The 18,155-nt window shown below is 46.2% G+C and overlaps 1 protein-coding gene across 1 annotated transcript in view; it reads left to right on the forward strand.

The window, feature by feature from the left end:
* Positions 1 to 18,155, forward strand: part of ANO3 (anoctamin 3) — a 2,087,603-nt gene that overhangs the window by 1,749,851 nt on the left and 319,597 nt on the right. The window contains exon 18 of the mRNA XM_069623502.1: positions 1,396 to 1,507. Coding sequence (XP_069479603.1) covers positions 1,396 to 1,507 — 112 coding nt within the window. The remainder of the gene's footprint in view (positions 1 to 1,395; positions 1,508 to 18,155) is intronic.

Consider the following 18,155-nt stretch of genomic DNA (forward strand, 5'->3'; position numbering starts at 1 on the left):
CAACCGAGAACTGTATTTATCAAGGAAGAATTGTCAGTGCTAAGAAGAACTTCCAGAGAGTTGATGTCTACTCTGATCAGTCGCCACCAACAATGTGTCTCTCCTGCCAAATCATTTTAGACAGAACACTGATCTGCCTGTTAACGGTTGAGGGCTTAGAAATCACAAAGTGAGTGTTTGGTAGATATTTTGCACCCCGCCTACCTGCTCAAAAAGTTATGAAAATGTGTGATTAAAAGTTCAGAGGTCTCATTTCAAGACACATATCAGTGTGCACATTGAACCTCAAACGTCTAGGCTAAAGGTGTCAAAGTGCTAAGTAGCTGTGAAATCTTAACTTCGGAGTCAGGGCACTAATTCATTACCTGCAAAGGACCTGATTTACAAAGTGTTTTTCAGTCGGACGTTCCCATTGAAAAAGAATTGTGTAAATCAGGCCCATAGTATCTACAATAGTAAGTCTTTATTTTAATCCTAGATGCATTCTGAGTATTAATACATACATATGCACAATGCATGATCAAAATGAATGTTGTGAACATGAAAGAATTATGATCTTTCTTTTCTTAAGTATGGAAGGGCTTTCTTGACTGGGAAGATGTGGGAAAAAATAGAAATAACGTTGCCCCAAATAAACATCCAGGAACTGATTTACAACGCATTTTTCAATGGGATTGGGCCATTGTAAAACGCGTTTGTAAGTCAGGTTTTTAGTCCTTACTCCATTTGGATCAACTGAATGTGCTAGCCGACCACCCGGTGCCCTTTATTCTGTGTATGTTCGTTTTAATTAACGTTTATAGCTTTACTGGACTATACATGTCGTGCTTATACATTTCTGCCTTTAAATGTAGGAAAGGAAATTCGACAGTCTATGCACTATAGTTAAATACATATATTTGAGTTGGTCGAATAATTATTTCTAGTGTTATTATTCTTGAATCGTACTTGAAAAAAGTGAATGCACACGATTGTTTTTTTTGTTTTTTGTCGTTGCAATCAACAAATCGTACATTTATAGTTAAGTGAAATTAGAACTCATCTTGTGCCTGGATGCAGACCTTCCACGTTAGAATGTCTATTTAAAAGAATTATATGCATATTAAAATGCAATAATGAACATTCTGAATAACCAACAGATAGAGGTTGCACATGGAATGTTGGAGAGTTTTGCAGAACATTGAAATTGTGCTATTTGTCTGAATGAAACTAGCCCATTTTGCCAAATATGTATAAGAACATTATGGCTGGTTACTAGGCTGGTTTCAGAACAGAAAGCGCATTTTCATTTCAAAGAGCCGCAAGCTCCTCAGAAAGTTAATTATTGTGCATTCCTTCAGGAAGCGGCATTAGAGGCCTTCTGTGTGATCTCTCTCTTTCTGTGTTACCTTTCAGAGCATCCGAGAACAGATTCGGAATGGGAGAACAGCTTTGCCCTGAAAATGTTTCTATTCCAGTTTGTCAACTTAAACAGTTCGATCTTCTATATTGCCTTTTTTCTAGGAAGGTGCGTTTTTTCAAATTTGTATTGATAAATTGATTAATGTCACTTAATAATCTCATGTTTTAAACACACATTTTAATGTACGCTCAACATCACCGCATAAACTGTGTTCCAAAGAAACAAACTGTAGACTTAGATGCAGTGTTACTTTTTCATTTCTTTTGAAAAGGTTGTGCTGTTAAGGGAGGAACTAAACAAATGTTAGTTAATATAATTTTACAAATCAATCAATCAGAACACGTCACAACGGTACACACTGGTGTATATATCAGATCAATTACAATACATCACTGGATTTGATATAATTGGGTAGAAAAAAAAGTAGCACATATGTATAGGCCTTCTCCTGGCGAAATGAATGCATGTGTAAATATTGGACAGGGGTATTGATCAGATCATGTGGTTAACACACCTTGCACCACTTGACATATACAAATGTTTTTACTCATGCTTTCCTCTATTGTAACCCAACCAATTCAAGTGTGCCTTCTATTTATTCTCAACTGATCAGAATGAAGAGTTCCGATTAATTGAGATGATCATAGACTCATTCAATTGAAAGAAAAATATCCATTAAAGCGAATGTGAAGAGACTCGTGTTTCAGGCACACAGCTCCATGTCAATCGCAAAATGTAGTGCGATGTCTTGAATCTGTGATTGGAAGGTCTGGTTTTCAGTGCAATCTGGGAACTGTCCATGTTGCTCCAAACTGGCCAGATGCAGGCCTTATAATCGTGATTTTAAATGGCTTGATACAATGCTATGATCTTTGACATTATGTGATATTTTGGAATTGAAGCAAGTACACAAGAAAAGTGGAGATGTTGTCTTTTTGGGATCTAAACATTTTAGGCTAAACAGTAGACTCACACAAATATATCTTTAATTGTTTCACGGATTGGAATTGCATGTTGTCACCATATAGGGAGTAGAGTAACAATGCGAATCCTTTATACATTACGTGTATGCCAAACGTTTGAAAGATTGAAGAGAAAAAAAACACAGATTGTATTTGTTTAATTTAAGATAAGGTTACACTATTCAGTGATCCTTAAACCATTTTGTGTGCTATTAGTGGAGCAGTTTGATGCACCTGTGAGATTTTATATATGTGCGTCTCTGGGGTAGCACATGATGTACATGCTCAATGCCTGATGGCAGATAGTGCTGTATCGTATTCTGTAGGTTGCATCAGTTGGATGCAGGTAGGCACTCATTGGTTTGGGGTGCAACGGCCCACATCCAGCGCACTTCACATTGCACATCTGAAAACATAATGAACAGTGTGCTGCCTAAAGCCAAGAAAACCCTCCGCTCCGAGAAAAGATCACCCTTACCCATTGGAAGAGGTTTTAAAAAGAGTGTGCATGAATTCTTAGCGAAGTGCAATTGCTGGCTCTCCATCTCCATCCAGAGAGAGGAATGTATTCAAGATTCTGCAGGGAGGTATTGTTGGGTCAGAACCACCAAATATAGGAATTAGTGCACAATATTGTGCCTAAAGTAGATGTTTGGGAACACAGGCATCACAAAAGGCGAAGGATTAAAAGCAGGAATTTGCGGTTCCATGTAATAATGTCGGTACAAAAATCTCGCCATGCAAAAATATTGCCGAAAAATTGTCGTTTTTTGTGGCGACATTATTGCATGGTACATGCGGGGGACACCCCCGCAACCCCCAAACTTTATTTTTTGCTTTTTTTTTTTGTATTTTTTTTTTTGCCCCTGTCGCCATATATATGGTCACTCAAATAATATCGCCACAACATTTTCCCGGCAATATTATTTACGCCGACCATATATATGGCGATATTATTGCCTGATACTGAATTTGCAGGGAATTTCTCATAAAGAAGCTCAGATCCGTGTGAATGCACTCGAATCCGATGAAGCACAGTGTAGGGATATGCCTGGGAACTGCCATAGAGTTTCAAACCTTTCATCATGTTTGCCTTCATATTGTATTACTATTATAAACATTCTTCTTTGCACACACATGCCATTTCAAATTATACCCGTTCATATTCCAATGTTCCCCTCATGTTTGATTCAAAATCAGTTTCCTCATGTGGAAAGCTGGGTCTGGAGCAGAGCTATACCTGAAAAGTATCCCTTATCACGGTTCTGGTGGAATTGTTTAAAATATGGGAACGTATTAACCATATTCAAATTTCACTAAAGCAGTGCCAATTTTGGGACATTTTTTCACTTCTGAAAAAGATACAAGTTGTGGAAAGTGCCAAGCATTCATTATCATTTTGTAAAGAGACGTGTTCAAACAATGCTTTTGTGAAATATCTAAAAATCTCACCATAAGGGGTGTTGGGGAATGGGAAGCTAAAGTTGTTGGGGTGGCGGGGGTAGGATGTGCGCAGGGTGGGAGGGATAGGCCCGATCTGTAATGCCGGGACTGGAGGTGGAATATAGATACGTTCCCAGTACGGCCCTCTCCTCCCAGGCCTTCTGTCTTATCTAAAGTCAGACTTGAAAAATACCCTTAATCGCTGCAAGGTGATAACAGGTCAATATAAAATCACTGAAGATCAGTGATGTACACGCTGACGGAAATGTGACGAGGAATACAACAGTAGGAGCTTGTCGTCAGAGATGCAGTGCCAATTGACAGATAGGATAAGGAGACCTGCCAATGCATATGCTGGCTCAACATCATGGAGATGGGTGGCAGTACTGGAAGGCCTTCATGACTTAAAGATGGTGAACGTCTTTTTTATTTCCACTGTGCATTGAGTTATGGCCTGCTCCATGGCACAATAAGAAATGCCTCTCAGAATATTAGTTTGACTGATCTTCAACAAAGACAAATGTCAAATGAATAAGAAAGAAATATAGTAACTAGGGCATGTGATTCTGGAAAGAGGAGTGATTCTCAGAAGGGACTTTATAGAATTTAATTCAGAAAACACATGAGCTCGAAGATCAGGAACAGTTACTATCTTTCCTGGAAATGGCAGGATATTTTACCACATGTATCCCCAACGTTGCCAATGCTACATAAAACCTTTGCAAAATGGCCAAGAAGGTTGCCAACTTCAACTGGGACAAAGCATTGATGAGAGTTCAACACAGAGAAACATGCCTTGGGGAAGGCACCCTTATTTTTTTGTAATTCGGATTGGTTATTTATAACACATTCAATACCCAGAGGTTTCTAAGCGTGTACCTTGGGATTAAACCTGTGTTGCTCCGCATCGTCTTGCTCCCAAGATGAGCATGTTGCCCATGAGCCATCATCCAGAGACAATAAAGAGCTTCAAACCAGGAAGGAAATAGATTGTGAAAGCAGATGCCAGCAACAGGGTTGCTGGTGAAAGAGGGAAAGGACCACATAATAGTCTTCACTTAGAAAGTCTTCACATGAGCAGAGATGAACCACTCTATCGTTTAGAAGAAACAGGTTGCCATCAAATGGGCAGTGGAACAATTGCTCCTATTTCATTGGGGGTGCTAAGTTCAAAATATTATAAAAACATAAGCCCTTAAGAGTAATCTTAACTATCAAAGTGTTAGATAGAGTATCTTCTCGCATCACATAGTGGGTTAAAAATCTTCAGGAGTACATTGTGGACGATTGTTTTTCTCAACATGTAGTTTCATATGAGGAGTCGGGAAGAAGGGGCGCAGCTTCTGTCAATTAGGCGAGATGTATGGCCTAAAGAACAGTCAGAAGCCACAATGCATGATGGTGAATCTCTGAGTAAGATACTGGCTGAATAGGAAAAAAAGAAAAGCAATACGAAATTGCCACAAGACTAAAGCTTTGAAATCCCTTGAAAGGTCAGGAAGAAACTATGTCCAGAACAAGGTTTCAATAAGACGGGAGTTAGGACTATCCCTCAAATCTGGCCTCCAGCATACAACGTAAGCATTGCACTTGAGGGACACCAAGGGATGGCCAAAATAAAACAGAGTGTCAGGAATAACTATGGAAGGCTCACTTGTGATATGCAGGTACAGAGAGTCATGAGGGGATGTTCCACATTAGAACTGAACAAGAAACGTTGCTGGTTTCAGTCTGGCTCCATAACCTTCATGGCAGTGTCCAGTGTACCATGGGAAAGGGTTGGTTTTGAAATAGTGAGACCTATACTCAACTGCACTTCTCAGTCATACTGCAAGGTCCAGATCGACTTTCTCACTAGATGTGTGGAAGGCAATTTTGCCAACAATATGTGCCCCAAGGTCATAGTTACATTTAGGGTATGTTTTCAAGAGAGAGGGTTATCCATCGTGCCAAGAGATAACGGCCCATCGTGCCAAGAGATAACGGCGTCCAGCTTCATTCTCTTGAGATGGGAGCTTTCTTAGAGGGAAATGCTATTAAACAATGCACACTGCGGTGTATCCCCTTAAGAAAATGGATTGTTGAATGATTTAGATGGGTCATTAAAGGAAGGATACAGATTGCTCTTATGATGGGGCAAATTGGAGACGAGCAGTATGTGAGAATGTTGAGGTACACTGCTTCACATCTCATTCCATCGCAGGTGTGGCCCATTTGAATTGTTGAGACATATAGATAAATCTGCTGGAGTACCCTCCATGACTCAAGAAAGCCATATGATCTTCTGCTGAGTTGTGTATGGCTAAGCACATAATTGTAACAAAATACATGCAATAAGGCATGCTCCCATAAGTACAAGACTGTAGCATCACTTAGCATACATTTAGAAGAGTGGGTGAACATAACACTTCTTTCCATCTTGATGTGGCAGGACCACACGTTGTCATGTACTAATGGGGTCATATGTGTGTTGCACTGATTCATTAGGACAGCAGATGGGAGGGTTTTAAATGTCAACAGGCAGTATAAGAGTAGGTGACCTATCCCAGATAATAGGCATATATCTGAGCTTATATGCCAATGCAACAATTTCTATTGCAAAACTAGAGCTGTCCCTGCGAGAGGTAGGGCACTGGGCAAGTCAAAAAGAAGAGTCGTTGTGGCACCACAAGTATTGGTTCTAATGTCTCATGTGTTTTTCACTGTATTGGTGTCCCCCTCCCTTTCTCTCCCTGCTTATTATTGTGTTTTTCTTCCTTCTTACCCCTCTTTCTGCAATCTCTCTTTCTTCCCTTCCGACCCCAAAAAGCCCTCATCCCATATCAGAGGGAGGTGTGTGTTTGTGTGTTCTGCAGCTTTCCTCATGACATCACAACTCCTCCAGAGTCAGATGGAATGCTAACAGAACAATGTAAAGTAAAGGCTGGCATGATAAGAACATTTCTATGCCAGCCAAAACCAATATCTATGTCTAAATGAAGTGCTTAGACAGCATATAAACAGGTTTGACTTAGGCAGACTTTTGGATTTCAATAGGGTTGTGTTACCCAAGAGTCTGGCTTTGGCAGCCATTAGACTTTAGAGGATTACTCTGTGTGGGAGGGGGCACTGTGTAGTGTTTCACATGTTATAATGCAAGAGGTTATCCTCCTCATAGTACCTTGCTTGAACAAACACTCTTTTGTGAGCTACCGTTGTCCTACCTCAGTATTGAACATTGTTCAGGAGTGCTATGTACATCACTCTGTTGCTTCACAGTTAGACTTCAGCTTTATAATTCCCATACACACAGACATCTAAATTAACAAAAAAGAGTTGGTGTATTGTAACAAGGTCAGTAATCTGCCCCTGTCACAAGGGGATATAAACCCATCTCAGCATTAGGTGGAAGGCCTACCAGCAAGGGATCCAGAGCCAGTCCTACACCAGAGGGTGATGGTGGTATTTTAGAGGACACCAATTCCTGTCTCCTCTCCAAGTGCCTGCTTACATGAGTATTACCACATTGCACCACTCCATACCTAAACCGCCAATTCTTGCCAGTGTGTTCTGTTTATTTCAGGAAAACCCAAACTTCAGTTAACACGATGATCCACCCCATGACGATAATCCATCAGAGCCACCCAGCTGTACACTGAAGACAGTGGACATATAAGTGTTGCCAAAGAGAGCATCAGTAACCAGAAAAGGAAAACACGCCTCCCAGCTGCTGGAATGGCAGCACACTGCTAGAAGGCAGAATAATGTGTCAAGCTACTACAGGAGAGAGGGAACACCCTCTAAAAGACACATACTACTAAACCAAAGAGTGCAATGCTACAGTCCTGCATTCCTACACACTGACTTGGGAATCCTCTGTAATAAAACATCTGAACACAAACTAGGACATAGATCACTAATAGTAGTGTAGAAGAGAGAGTAGTAGTGTGAAAGAGGGGGCCGTAGTGTGGAGCAGGAAGTAGGAGAGTTGTGGTGGGGGTAGTAATGTGGAGTCTAGAGTAATAGTGTGGACGAGGGTGTAAAAGCTTTGTGGATGGAGTAGTAGTGTGGAGGAGGGAGTATGAGCAGCAGAGGGTGAGGCAGGTAACAGTAGGAGAGAGAGAATCACCAGAGGGACAGAGGAGGAAAATGTAAAGAGAGAGAAGCGAGAAGGTGCACAGAGTTGCATGGGGAGAGTATCTGTGGGAAGGGAGAGTAACAAAGTGAGACAATTAGAGGAACATCAGCATGTGAAAGGAAGGAGATATAGTGGGATCTGAGTATTTGAAAGGCATCCCATATATCCCTCAGAACTTATCTGGGTCTAGGGTGGGCCACTCTTAGGAAATCTCTAGCCCAGCATTCGGTAAATAAAACAAATATGATTTTAGGCCTCCACAAGTAGCCATCTAGATCTCAGTCAATAGTTGTTAGCATGGGGTGGGAACTGCTACACCTAGACGAGGGAGTGAGGGACAGCCCATAACACACTGAGGAAAATTACAGTAAAACCCTCTCTCACAAATGGCTTTAATAAATTGCAGAGTCTCTTGGAAGTTGCAAGGGTTTTATTAAAATACAACATAAGGTATATGGACTATTCCTTTTGATCAATGGGTACATTTTCCAGGATAGAGACAGGCAGTTGTTTTAATTAACTGCACGAGGATGAAAAAGGGGGTTGGGAATGAGTGCTAAGGCCTTCCCTCTCATCTCTCATGGGATCTTTTCTCCACCGCGTGCAGTATAAATAAAAGGGGCGTTCCCGGCCGCGGCAGTGCGACCGGGAAACCTGAGCAGTACAGACGTGTGTGGTGTGAGTCTGTGCATCTGGGGGTTTAAGGGCATCGCGAGGGGGTTGAGGACAAACCCAAAACAGTGGCGACGAATGGGGGATGATGCCTGGGCCTGGCGGTGATTGAAAAGCAATTTTTGTTCCCAAAGCGGAATTCGGACAGCATTTCGTTTCATGCCGTAGGTGTGCATTGACCATGCGGCTGGTGGCCATTTTGAATTTTCGGCCGTGGAACTTCACAGAGTTCCGGTTTGGGCAGTGAGTGGCATCCAGGCCTAATCTTTGGGCACATTGGTGGCAGGCAGTCATACCTGCATGCCGAGGCCCAATTTAATGGCTGGGCCTGCTAGGCACTAATACTTCTCTGGCTCAATTTTTGGGAACTCCTGTGCCTGCAGGGCGCAGCTGCAGCTGAGGGACGGTGTCTTTCTTCATCCTCTTCATCATCAGGCTGGAGATTTTTGCTTTTTCTTCATCCTCTTCATCATCAGGGAGGATTGCTGCAGCTGTACCTCTCTCTGTCCTTTTTCTTCCTGTTCATCATCACACCTGGCTGCTGTGGCTGTGCAGGAGGCTACCTGTGAAGGGGGTTACAACAAAACAAGGTCCTGGTGTATCAGAAGGTTGGCCCATATAGGGTATAAATGAATTAGAATTGTTTATCTAGTCCAAAACCTGTATAACTAGTGTAATTTATACGTATTACATGCGGTAAAAAGTAGAAGTCATTCCTTCACAAATGAGACATAAGCATTATGGAAAATGCAAAGTAAAAGCTTTATGTAAAAAAAAACAAGAATAACATACATGATGAGGTCTAACATGTACAAACATATAAAATCAGTGATATAAATGGTACATAAAATTATTTGGTGTAGATTCATTAACAAAATGAGAACACTTAGTGGGGAACATTAACATAAATTTGTTCTTTGTCACTTTTGGATTACAAATAAAGTCTTAACAAGTGAAAGTATAGAATTGAAAAGACAATTGTGTTACTGGTAAACTGTGTTCTTACTAGTTGATCATAAGGAAAACAAATGCCCCTTATTGTTGTACAATTGTAATAAAACAAATGAATTAGTTGTTTTTATATCCCAAAATCAAAAAGTTATTATATATTGGGATTGGGTCTGCCTGTGAAGGGGGACACTGTGCCATCGCCAATTTCGCTCACAGGTTGGACATTTTGTTTGCCTGGGGCGTGTGTCTGGACTGTGCTGTGGTGGTGGGAGTTTGAGTTGCAGCCCCCAATCTCCATGCTGGAGGTGCCTGTGCACTCAGGCCGATGAGTGACACCGAGGATCAGGACAGTGGACTGCCAGCACCTCAGCAGCAACAACTCCAGGACGGCAGACAACCAGCAGCTGCGCAACAGCCTCCTCAAGCTCAAGCAGGAAGCCCGGCTCCATTGCTTCAGGCGCCGCCAGTAGTAGTACCGGTTGCTCAGCCAGGACTTCCTGCCATGGCCCAAGCAAGAGCCCATGCGGCCCTGCAGCCCATTCCGGAGTTTGATGTCTCAGGCCCGCCATCCAGCTTAGTGCCCAGATGGAAGAGGTGGGTTGATTGCCTTGATATGTACTTTAGGGCCGCACAGGTGACAGATGGTGACAGCAGGTTGGCAACCATTTTGTACTCCGCGGGGCCTTCGGTCCAAGAAATCTTTGAGTCACTTCCACGAGGGGATGGATCCTGTGATGCGGCAAAGGCTGCACTCCAGGCCCACTTTCTGCCCCTTGCCAACTCGGACTATGAACGTTTCGTGATGCTGTCTGCAAAACAAAAATAGGACGAGACTTTGGACACCTTCTATGTATGTCTAAGGCGCCTGTCGCTAGCCTGTGCATGGGGCTGTGCGGACGATATGATGAGAACTATGCTCATCCAGGCGTGCTCCTCAGGCAAGCTCAGAAGGTAGGTCCTAAGAGAGCCCTGCACCATGCTCTCTCACATCCTGGAACTGGGGTGGTGCCATGAGGTGTCTGAGGCTCAGGCAGCAAGGATGGAGGCTGGATCGCGCTCCGTCAAGACAGAGGAGGTGTGCGCCATGTGGCGAGGTGGCAGAGGCATCAGAAGACCTGGTACTGGACCCCGTGACAGAGCTGGAAGAGCGGGTAAGTCCTGCCAGAAGTGTGGGTACGACCTTCCCCACCCAACAGAGTGCCCAGTGGCCGGAAGGACGTGTGGAAGGTGTGGACTGCCCGATCACTTCTCCCGGGTGTGCAAAGGAGCCATGCCTGTGATGGTGCCTAGAGGCCCGGCCCGGTCCGGGTTCCCCCGCCAGAGTCGCCCGCCAAACGTTGCCCAGGTGGACCAGAGTGAAGAAGATGCCCAGGTGGAGGAGGCAGATGAAGAGGAGGAAGAGAACATTTTCTTTGTCTCCAGTGTGGGGGCTCTAAAAGGAAAGAACAGAAGACAGCAGAGGTGTGTAGTGGAGGTCAACCACTCGCCAGTCCCGGTCCTGGTAGACACGGGAGCGTCAGTCAATGTGATGGCCCATGGGCACTACGACGCTATGGACACCCCTCCCAAACTGGTCACGCCGAAAGCTGGATATCTTTTCCTTCGGGGGTCTGGAACCCATCCCACTGGACGGTGCCTCTGTAGCGAAGGTGGAGCACGATGGCTCGCGGATCACTGCCCAGTTCTATGTAACGCCGGTAAGCACCAATACCTTGCTGAGCTGTGCTGTGGCTGAGGCCCTTGGCATCGTCAGTTTTGCGTACTTCGTATATCTGGAGGACATTAATGACCTGCTGGACAAGTATGCCGCCTTATTTAATGGGATCGGGCAGATGGCCGGTGACCCGGTGAGATTACATATCGATGAATCTGTGCAGCCTCTCGCCCTGAAACATCGCAGGGTACCCTTCCACCTTTGTGAACATGTGGACAAGGAGCTGGACAATCTTGTTAATCTCGATATTATTCAGAAGGTGGAGGGTCCAACTCCCTGGGAGTCCCCGATTGTAGTGGCACGGAAACCCAAACAACCAGGTGCTGTGTGAATCTGCGTCGATATGAGGTTGCCAAACAAAGCCATCAAGAGGGAGAGGCACTTCACCCCAACGATTGATGACATCATTGCCAAGGTGCAGGGCACTCGCTTCATTTCCAAGCTGGACCTCCGAGCAGGCTACCATCAGGTGGTCCTACACCCCGAATCGAGGTACATAACTACATTTGCAACACACCGAGGACTGTACCGCTACAAGAGACTGAGCTTCGGGGTATCCTCGGCAGCGTAAGTCTTCCAAAATATCATCCGGGCGCCCTAGAAGATCTGGAGGGCATCTTGAACATCAGTGATGATATCCTGGTGTTCGCCAGGACTGAGGTGGACCACCTGCGGAGGCTGGCGAAGACTTTTGAGAGGCTGCAGTCGCTAGGCCTCAGCCTTCACAAGGATAAATGTGAGTTCCTGTGCCCCTCCATTGAATTCTTTGGCTTTGTGTTTAAAGAGGGAGGGTTGTCTCCAGATCCCAGAAAAGTCCAGGACATTAAAAAGGCGCAACCACCTGAATTGGTGTCCGATGTGAGGAGTTTCCTTAGCATGGTCACGTACTGTGGACGGTTTATCCAAAATCTTGCCTCCAGATCGGAACCCCTCAGAGCCATGACAAAGAAAGAGTCCTCCTGGCACTGGGGCCCACTTGAACAGGCGGCATTTGAGGACATCAAGGGTGCGCTGATGGCTGATGACACCATGGCGTTTTTTGACCCTGCCTTGCAGTCGGAGATCATTGTGGATGCCAGCCCATTTGGCCTGGCCGCCTTGCTGACGCAGATTGATCGTGATGGGGGTGTCCGCCCGGTGGCCTACGCCAGCAAGGCACTGTCGGAGATGGAGCAGAGGTATTCTCAAATTAAGCGCGAGGCGCTGGCGATGCTCTGGGGTTGCAGACATTTCAGGATATATGTCCTGGGGAGCCCGGTGATGGTCGTGATGGACCACAAGCCTCTGCTTCCCATCCTGGCAGGGTCGTCGTCCAAGCCACCGGCAAGGATTGAACGGTGGATGCTCGCTCTCCTGGAGTAGGGGGTCACCTTGCTGTATCGGCCGGGGGCCATCAATGCGGCAGACTATCTCTCTCAACACCAGGGTGCGGATGGGGCAGAAGAGCATGACATCTGTGCGGAAGATGCTGATGAACATGTCCGCATGGAAGTGGAGGCAGCCACGCCGAATGCGATGCCCCTGGGGGAGCTTGAGGCAGCAGCAGCGGGAGATGAGTGTTTCTAGATCCTGAGACATGCCATGCAGCGGGGATCCTGGAAATCGGTGTTGGAAGCCCTGGTGGGGTGCACTCAGGAGGCCAAGACGGCACTGGAGCAGCTGTGGAAGGTCCAGGAGGAACTTTCATTCTCGGCGTCTGGCCTGCTGCTCAGAGGCGATCACATTGTCGTGCATCTGTCCAAGGTGAAGGACGTGATCACTCTTGCACACCATGGACACCAGGGCGCCGCAAAGACCAAGGCCAGGTTAAGACTGAAAGTATGGTTCCCGGAACTCGAGCGGAAGGTGGATGATTTCATGGCGGCCTGTGTCTGGTGTCAGGCGGCATCTCCTCTGCAGCGTGAGCCGGTCATAGAGGCGATGCCTTGAGGAATGAGACCCTGGGAGGTGGTCCATGCGGACTTTGGCTCTACCACAATGGGCACTCAGTTCCTGGTGCTCGTCAACGAGTACTCCAGGTACCCTGAGGTGGAATTCGTGGAGTCGGTGGCCTTCGAGCATGTGGTGGTGGCCGTGGAGAAGGTGTTTGTGGCCCACGGGCTCCTCCACACTTTGTGCTCCGACAACAGGGCGCCATTCCAGAGCCAGCGGTTCTCAGAGCTTATGGGGAGCTGCGGGGTACTGCACAGGAAGATTAACCCCCTATGGCCGAGGGCAAATGGCGAAGCCGAACGGCTGATGAGGACACTGAACAAAACCTTTGGAATTGCCCAAGGCCAGGGACAGTCCCTCCAGAGAGCCCTCTATCAGTTCCTGAGGGTGCACCGCACCACCCCGCATGCCTCTACCGGAGTGGCCCCGGCCGAGGCTCTCTTCAAGCGGTGTCCTCGGGGACTGTTGCCTGAGGTGGGGGAGAAAGAGCTGGGGGTAATTGATGACCATCAGGTCGAGGCGGACCGGCGGTGAGGATCAAACAGGAAAACATGAGGAAGGGGCTCCGCCCGCAGCGGCTGGAGCCAGGCGATGAGGTCCTCATCCGGAACAGACACCCCCGTGGGAAGCTGTCCCTTCCTTACGAGCCAGAGCAGTTGGACATTGTGGCCGTCAAGGGATCCATGGTGACAGCATCGGATGGAAGGTCCGCTGTCACCCGCAATGTGAGCTTCTTCAAGAAGCTAGGGGACCCGAGAACTGACCCCCCCCTAATCCGGACTTGCTGGAGGTCCCTGACGACGGAGGAGAAACACCCTGCACACCTGAGTCCCCTGCCCGGGGAATGACAGTGGACACACGACCCGTGCCGGAGGTAAGCGGGATGTACCCCCAGAGGTCTGGGCGAGGGAAACTCGCTCACCTCAGCGACTACGTGTTGGGACACTTATCTGATCAGCCTGTGGCCGGGGACTGCTAAGTAGGGGGACCCGGGTGGATGCTAATGAAGGGGCGTGATGGGGAAACCGTTATTACCCGTTTTGTATTATTGGTTGTTGTTTGGTTTGCAGTGTGTAGCATTAAAGTATTTGTTGTCCTCCCGAAAAAGGAGGAGTGTGGCGCTGCCCCTTGGAGGGAGGCGCATGCGGCGGCGTGACGTTGCACGCCGCCGCGTGCAGTATAAATAAAAGGGGCGTTCCCGGCCGCGGCAGTGCGACCGGGAAGCCTGAGCCGTACAGACATGTGTGGTGTGAGTCTGTGCAGCTGGGGGCTTATGGGCATCGCGAGGGGGTTGAGGACAAACCCCCAACAGTGCCCTTTCATGTCCTTCTGTGAAGTAAACAGAAACAATGAGAAACCGACTGTAACTAAACCTCAGGACCTTCAAAGGATCATTGACTGCCACTGCCACCCTGAGGCAATGAAGTGAAATGCAGGTGATCCTCCCAACAAACTTTTAGAACAGCCTTCGAATTAGCCTAAAATATAGCCCTACCTTTTGGCTAAGCCTACCCTCACAAACCCCCAAAGGACCACACATTAGTATGTCTTAATCAGCATTCCATAAAATAGAATATATAAGCAGCATTTTTTTGCACTGAAAAAGGAACTACATGTCATAATGCTCGTTTTAAGTGCAGCCAGAAACAGGTCACGGTGTTAGAGAAAAGCCAACCATTCTTTAAAGTTCAAAGAACACGCTCTATAAATAACATTTGAAAGAATGTAGTCGCGACTTACATGTTTCTCTTAGAATTGCAATAAGAGCAGACGGCAACACCCAGAAATGGCACATGTTTCCTTCAGGCTAGGTGAGGCGTCATCAGGCGTAAGTGCAGAATGTGCTTACGCATGCAGTTCTTCGTCATGCGTCACTTCTTACTGAGCACCCACAAAAAGTGTCAGTGCACAGTTCCTATGCTGCCATTGGTTATTACTTACAGTAGACAAGTTCCAATACATTCTATTGTCGATACTGCTGTAACAAATGATAAAAGGATAGGGCAATGTGTGCTATTTACCCCGCCAGCAACAAAAAGAGTTAAAGTTATGCACACCGCTCGAGAAATTAAAAATATGCCAAGGACTCCTGGGAAGCAGATGTAATCTAAAGCCGAAATGATGACTTTGTAAACAGCACACATGTGGCGTCATAGTTAACATGAGTTGTTTTTTTTTGCGCTAGGAGTCTGGGAGCTGATAACTGTACAGCAGTAAGATAACACATTCAAAGTAAGCGCAGCCCAGTTTCATTAAAAAAAAAAAAAAAGTTGACGTCTCTGGGATGTTTTGTACAGTGCAAAAATCTAGTGCCCTGCACCGAGGCCCCCCACAGCCAAAACGAGAAGGGAAGAGTGTCCAAAGTTCACCTCTTCGAGGCAAAGAGACAATGAATGGACTGTCAGGGAAGTGATATGTTACACAGAAATGTATGAAGCAGGGGACCTGACATGGTGTACAGAAGACTGCAGGAGAGACCAGTAAAGCAGCATTAGAAAACCGGAGGTTAAAGCGGTGTCTACAGCAAAACAAAAGGGGTGATGAAGGGAAGGTTTAGAATTAGTCTTAAACTCTGACATTGCTCTGGGTAACCCTGCAGATCACTCTGCTTTGCTTGCCAAGCCATTAAAAAACAGGAAATATCCTATGCAAATCAGGCTTGGACTCACCCCGAAAGGGGCAGTCCAGCCAGAACTATTTGATCACATCCCTTCTGCACAAGACCACAAGCATCCTGAAACAGGTTTCGACCTTGTTGGGCCTCATCAGTGAGGAGTAGCTTGGGTCTCTAGGCCCAGTAGGCACGGGACCCATGTCTGGGCATAGCTGTCCCACTTGTGGTAACAATAGCAAAACAAAAGGGGTGATGGCTTCAATGATTAGAATTAATCTTAACCTCTGGCATTGCCCTGGGTAACCATCCAGACCATCGTTCGTCACCTGCCAATCCATTACAAAAGGGCAAAGAACATATGCAAATCAGGCTTGGTCCCACCTCAAAAGGGGCAGTCCAGCCCAAACTGCTAAGTCACATCCCTTCTGCACGAGACCACAAGCATCCCCAAAGATGTTTCAGCCTTTTTGGGCCTCATCAGTGAGGAATAGCTTGGGTCTCTAGGCACAGCAGGCACAGGACCCATGTCTGGGCATATGCGTCCTGCTTGGGGTGACTATAGCAAAACAAAAGAGGTGATGGCTGCAAGGTTTAGAATTAATCGTAGCCTAAGGCATTCCCTCCAGACAATCATTCTTCACCTGCCAAGCCATTACAAAAGGGGAAAGATCCTATGCAAATCAGACTTGGTCTCCCCCCAAAAGGGGCAGTCCAGCCAGAACTATTTGGTCACATCCCTTCTGCACAAGACCACAAACATCCTGAAACAGGTTTCAGCCTCGTTGGGCCTCCTCAGTGAGGAGTAGCTTGGGTCTCTAGGCCCAGAGGCATGGGACCCACGTCTGGGCATACTCGTCCCACTTGGGGTGACTATAGCAAAGCAAAAGAGGTGATGGCTGCAAGGCTTAGAATTCATCGTAGCCTCTGGCATTGCCCAGGGCAACCCTCCAGACAATCATTCTTCACCTGCCAAGCCATTACAAAAGGGGAAATACGATATGCAAATGAGGCCTAATCCCACCCCAAAAGGGGCAGTCCAGCCTGAACTGCTTGTTCACATCCTTTCCGCACAAGACCAAACATTTTTTGGCCATGTTGGGCCTCATCAGTGAGGAGTAGCTTGGGTCTCTAAGCCCAGCGGGCATGGTACCCACCTCTGGGCCTACACATCCCACTTGCGCTGACTATAGAAAAAGAAAAAGGTTGATTGCTCGGAGATTTAGAATTAATCATAACCTCTGGCATTGCTCTGGGCAACCCTCAAGACCATTGTTCTTTGCCTGCCAAGCCATTACAAAAGGGGAAAGATTGTATGCAAATCAGGCTTGCTCCCACCCTAAAAGGTGTATTCCAGCATGAACTGCTTGGTCACTCGTGTGTGCTATGAAGTACACACATCCTTTTTCCTACCACCATGCCTGCAAATGCAATAGGGGGAAGAGTAGAGTCCCAACAAGGCAGAGATTAAATGTACTTGCTGGGAAGTGATTTACCATGAAGAAATGTATACAGCTGGGTGTCTGGGTCATGGCGTGATAGTCAATGGAGGGCAGAGCACAACAGTAGGAGGAGGCAACGAGACAAGTGTTTGGTGTACCTCTCTGGGAAGCTACTTCTGCAGAATGTTATGCTGTAAAAAGGTCATCTATGAATCCTATTGATGTGTGCATGCTTTGTATTATCAATGTATGTGCACAGGCAATGAGGCCATGTGAACCACCCCAAGAAATCATACTCGCTCTAATTGCACCCTTAGAGTGCATACCGAGGTGAAAGTAGAGTCTTAAAGCCCCTTCATGGGCCCATCCCAACGATGTGCTTTTAGAGTTTTCCCTTAACTTGACCCTTGCTAATGGGCCAGTTTGGCTTAGCCAGAGTGACAACAGTAACACGGCATAGACCTGTCTGCTCCATGTAACCCATGATTCAGTTTATTTGCAAGCGTAAAAGATGAGCTTCTGAGTGGCAACTGTTTATGTTTATGCAATAAGGGGTACAGCCATAGGTTCTGCCTGGTACAACCTGTGTGTGCACATGAATGTATCACACTGTGTCTCAGTTATGCATTTAAAATTTGTGAGCAATCCTAAATGCTGATAATATATATTGTCGGGGAAAAGTTTATTTGCAGGAGCATTAAGGAGCATTAAGCTGAGCAATATATTGTAACAAAACCTGAGAAATTCAGTTAAAAAACTTTAGTTGCAGGGTCATTAAGGTGAGCAAATAATGCAACAAAACCCTTGAAATTCAGCTAAATCCACATTAACTTTGCACCCCCCAAACCCCGGGTTCACAGAGTATGAACACAATGATGGAATCCCTGATGACATCCCTGATGACATGAC

Source organism: Ambystoma mexicanum, chromosome 11 (assembly GCF_040938575.1).
Source record: "Ambystoma mexicanum isolate Mex_15411 chromosome 11, UKY_AmexF1_1, whole genome shotgun sequence".
NCBI classification, from domain to species: domain Eukaryota; kingdom Metazoa; phylum Chordata; class Amphibia; order Caudata; family Ambystomatidae; genus Ambystoma; species Ambystoma mexicanum.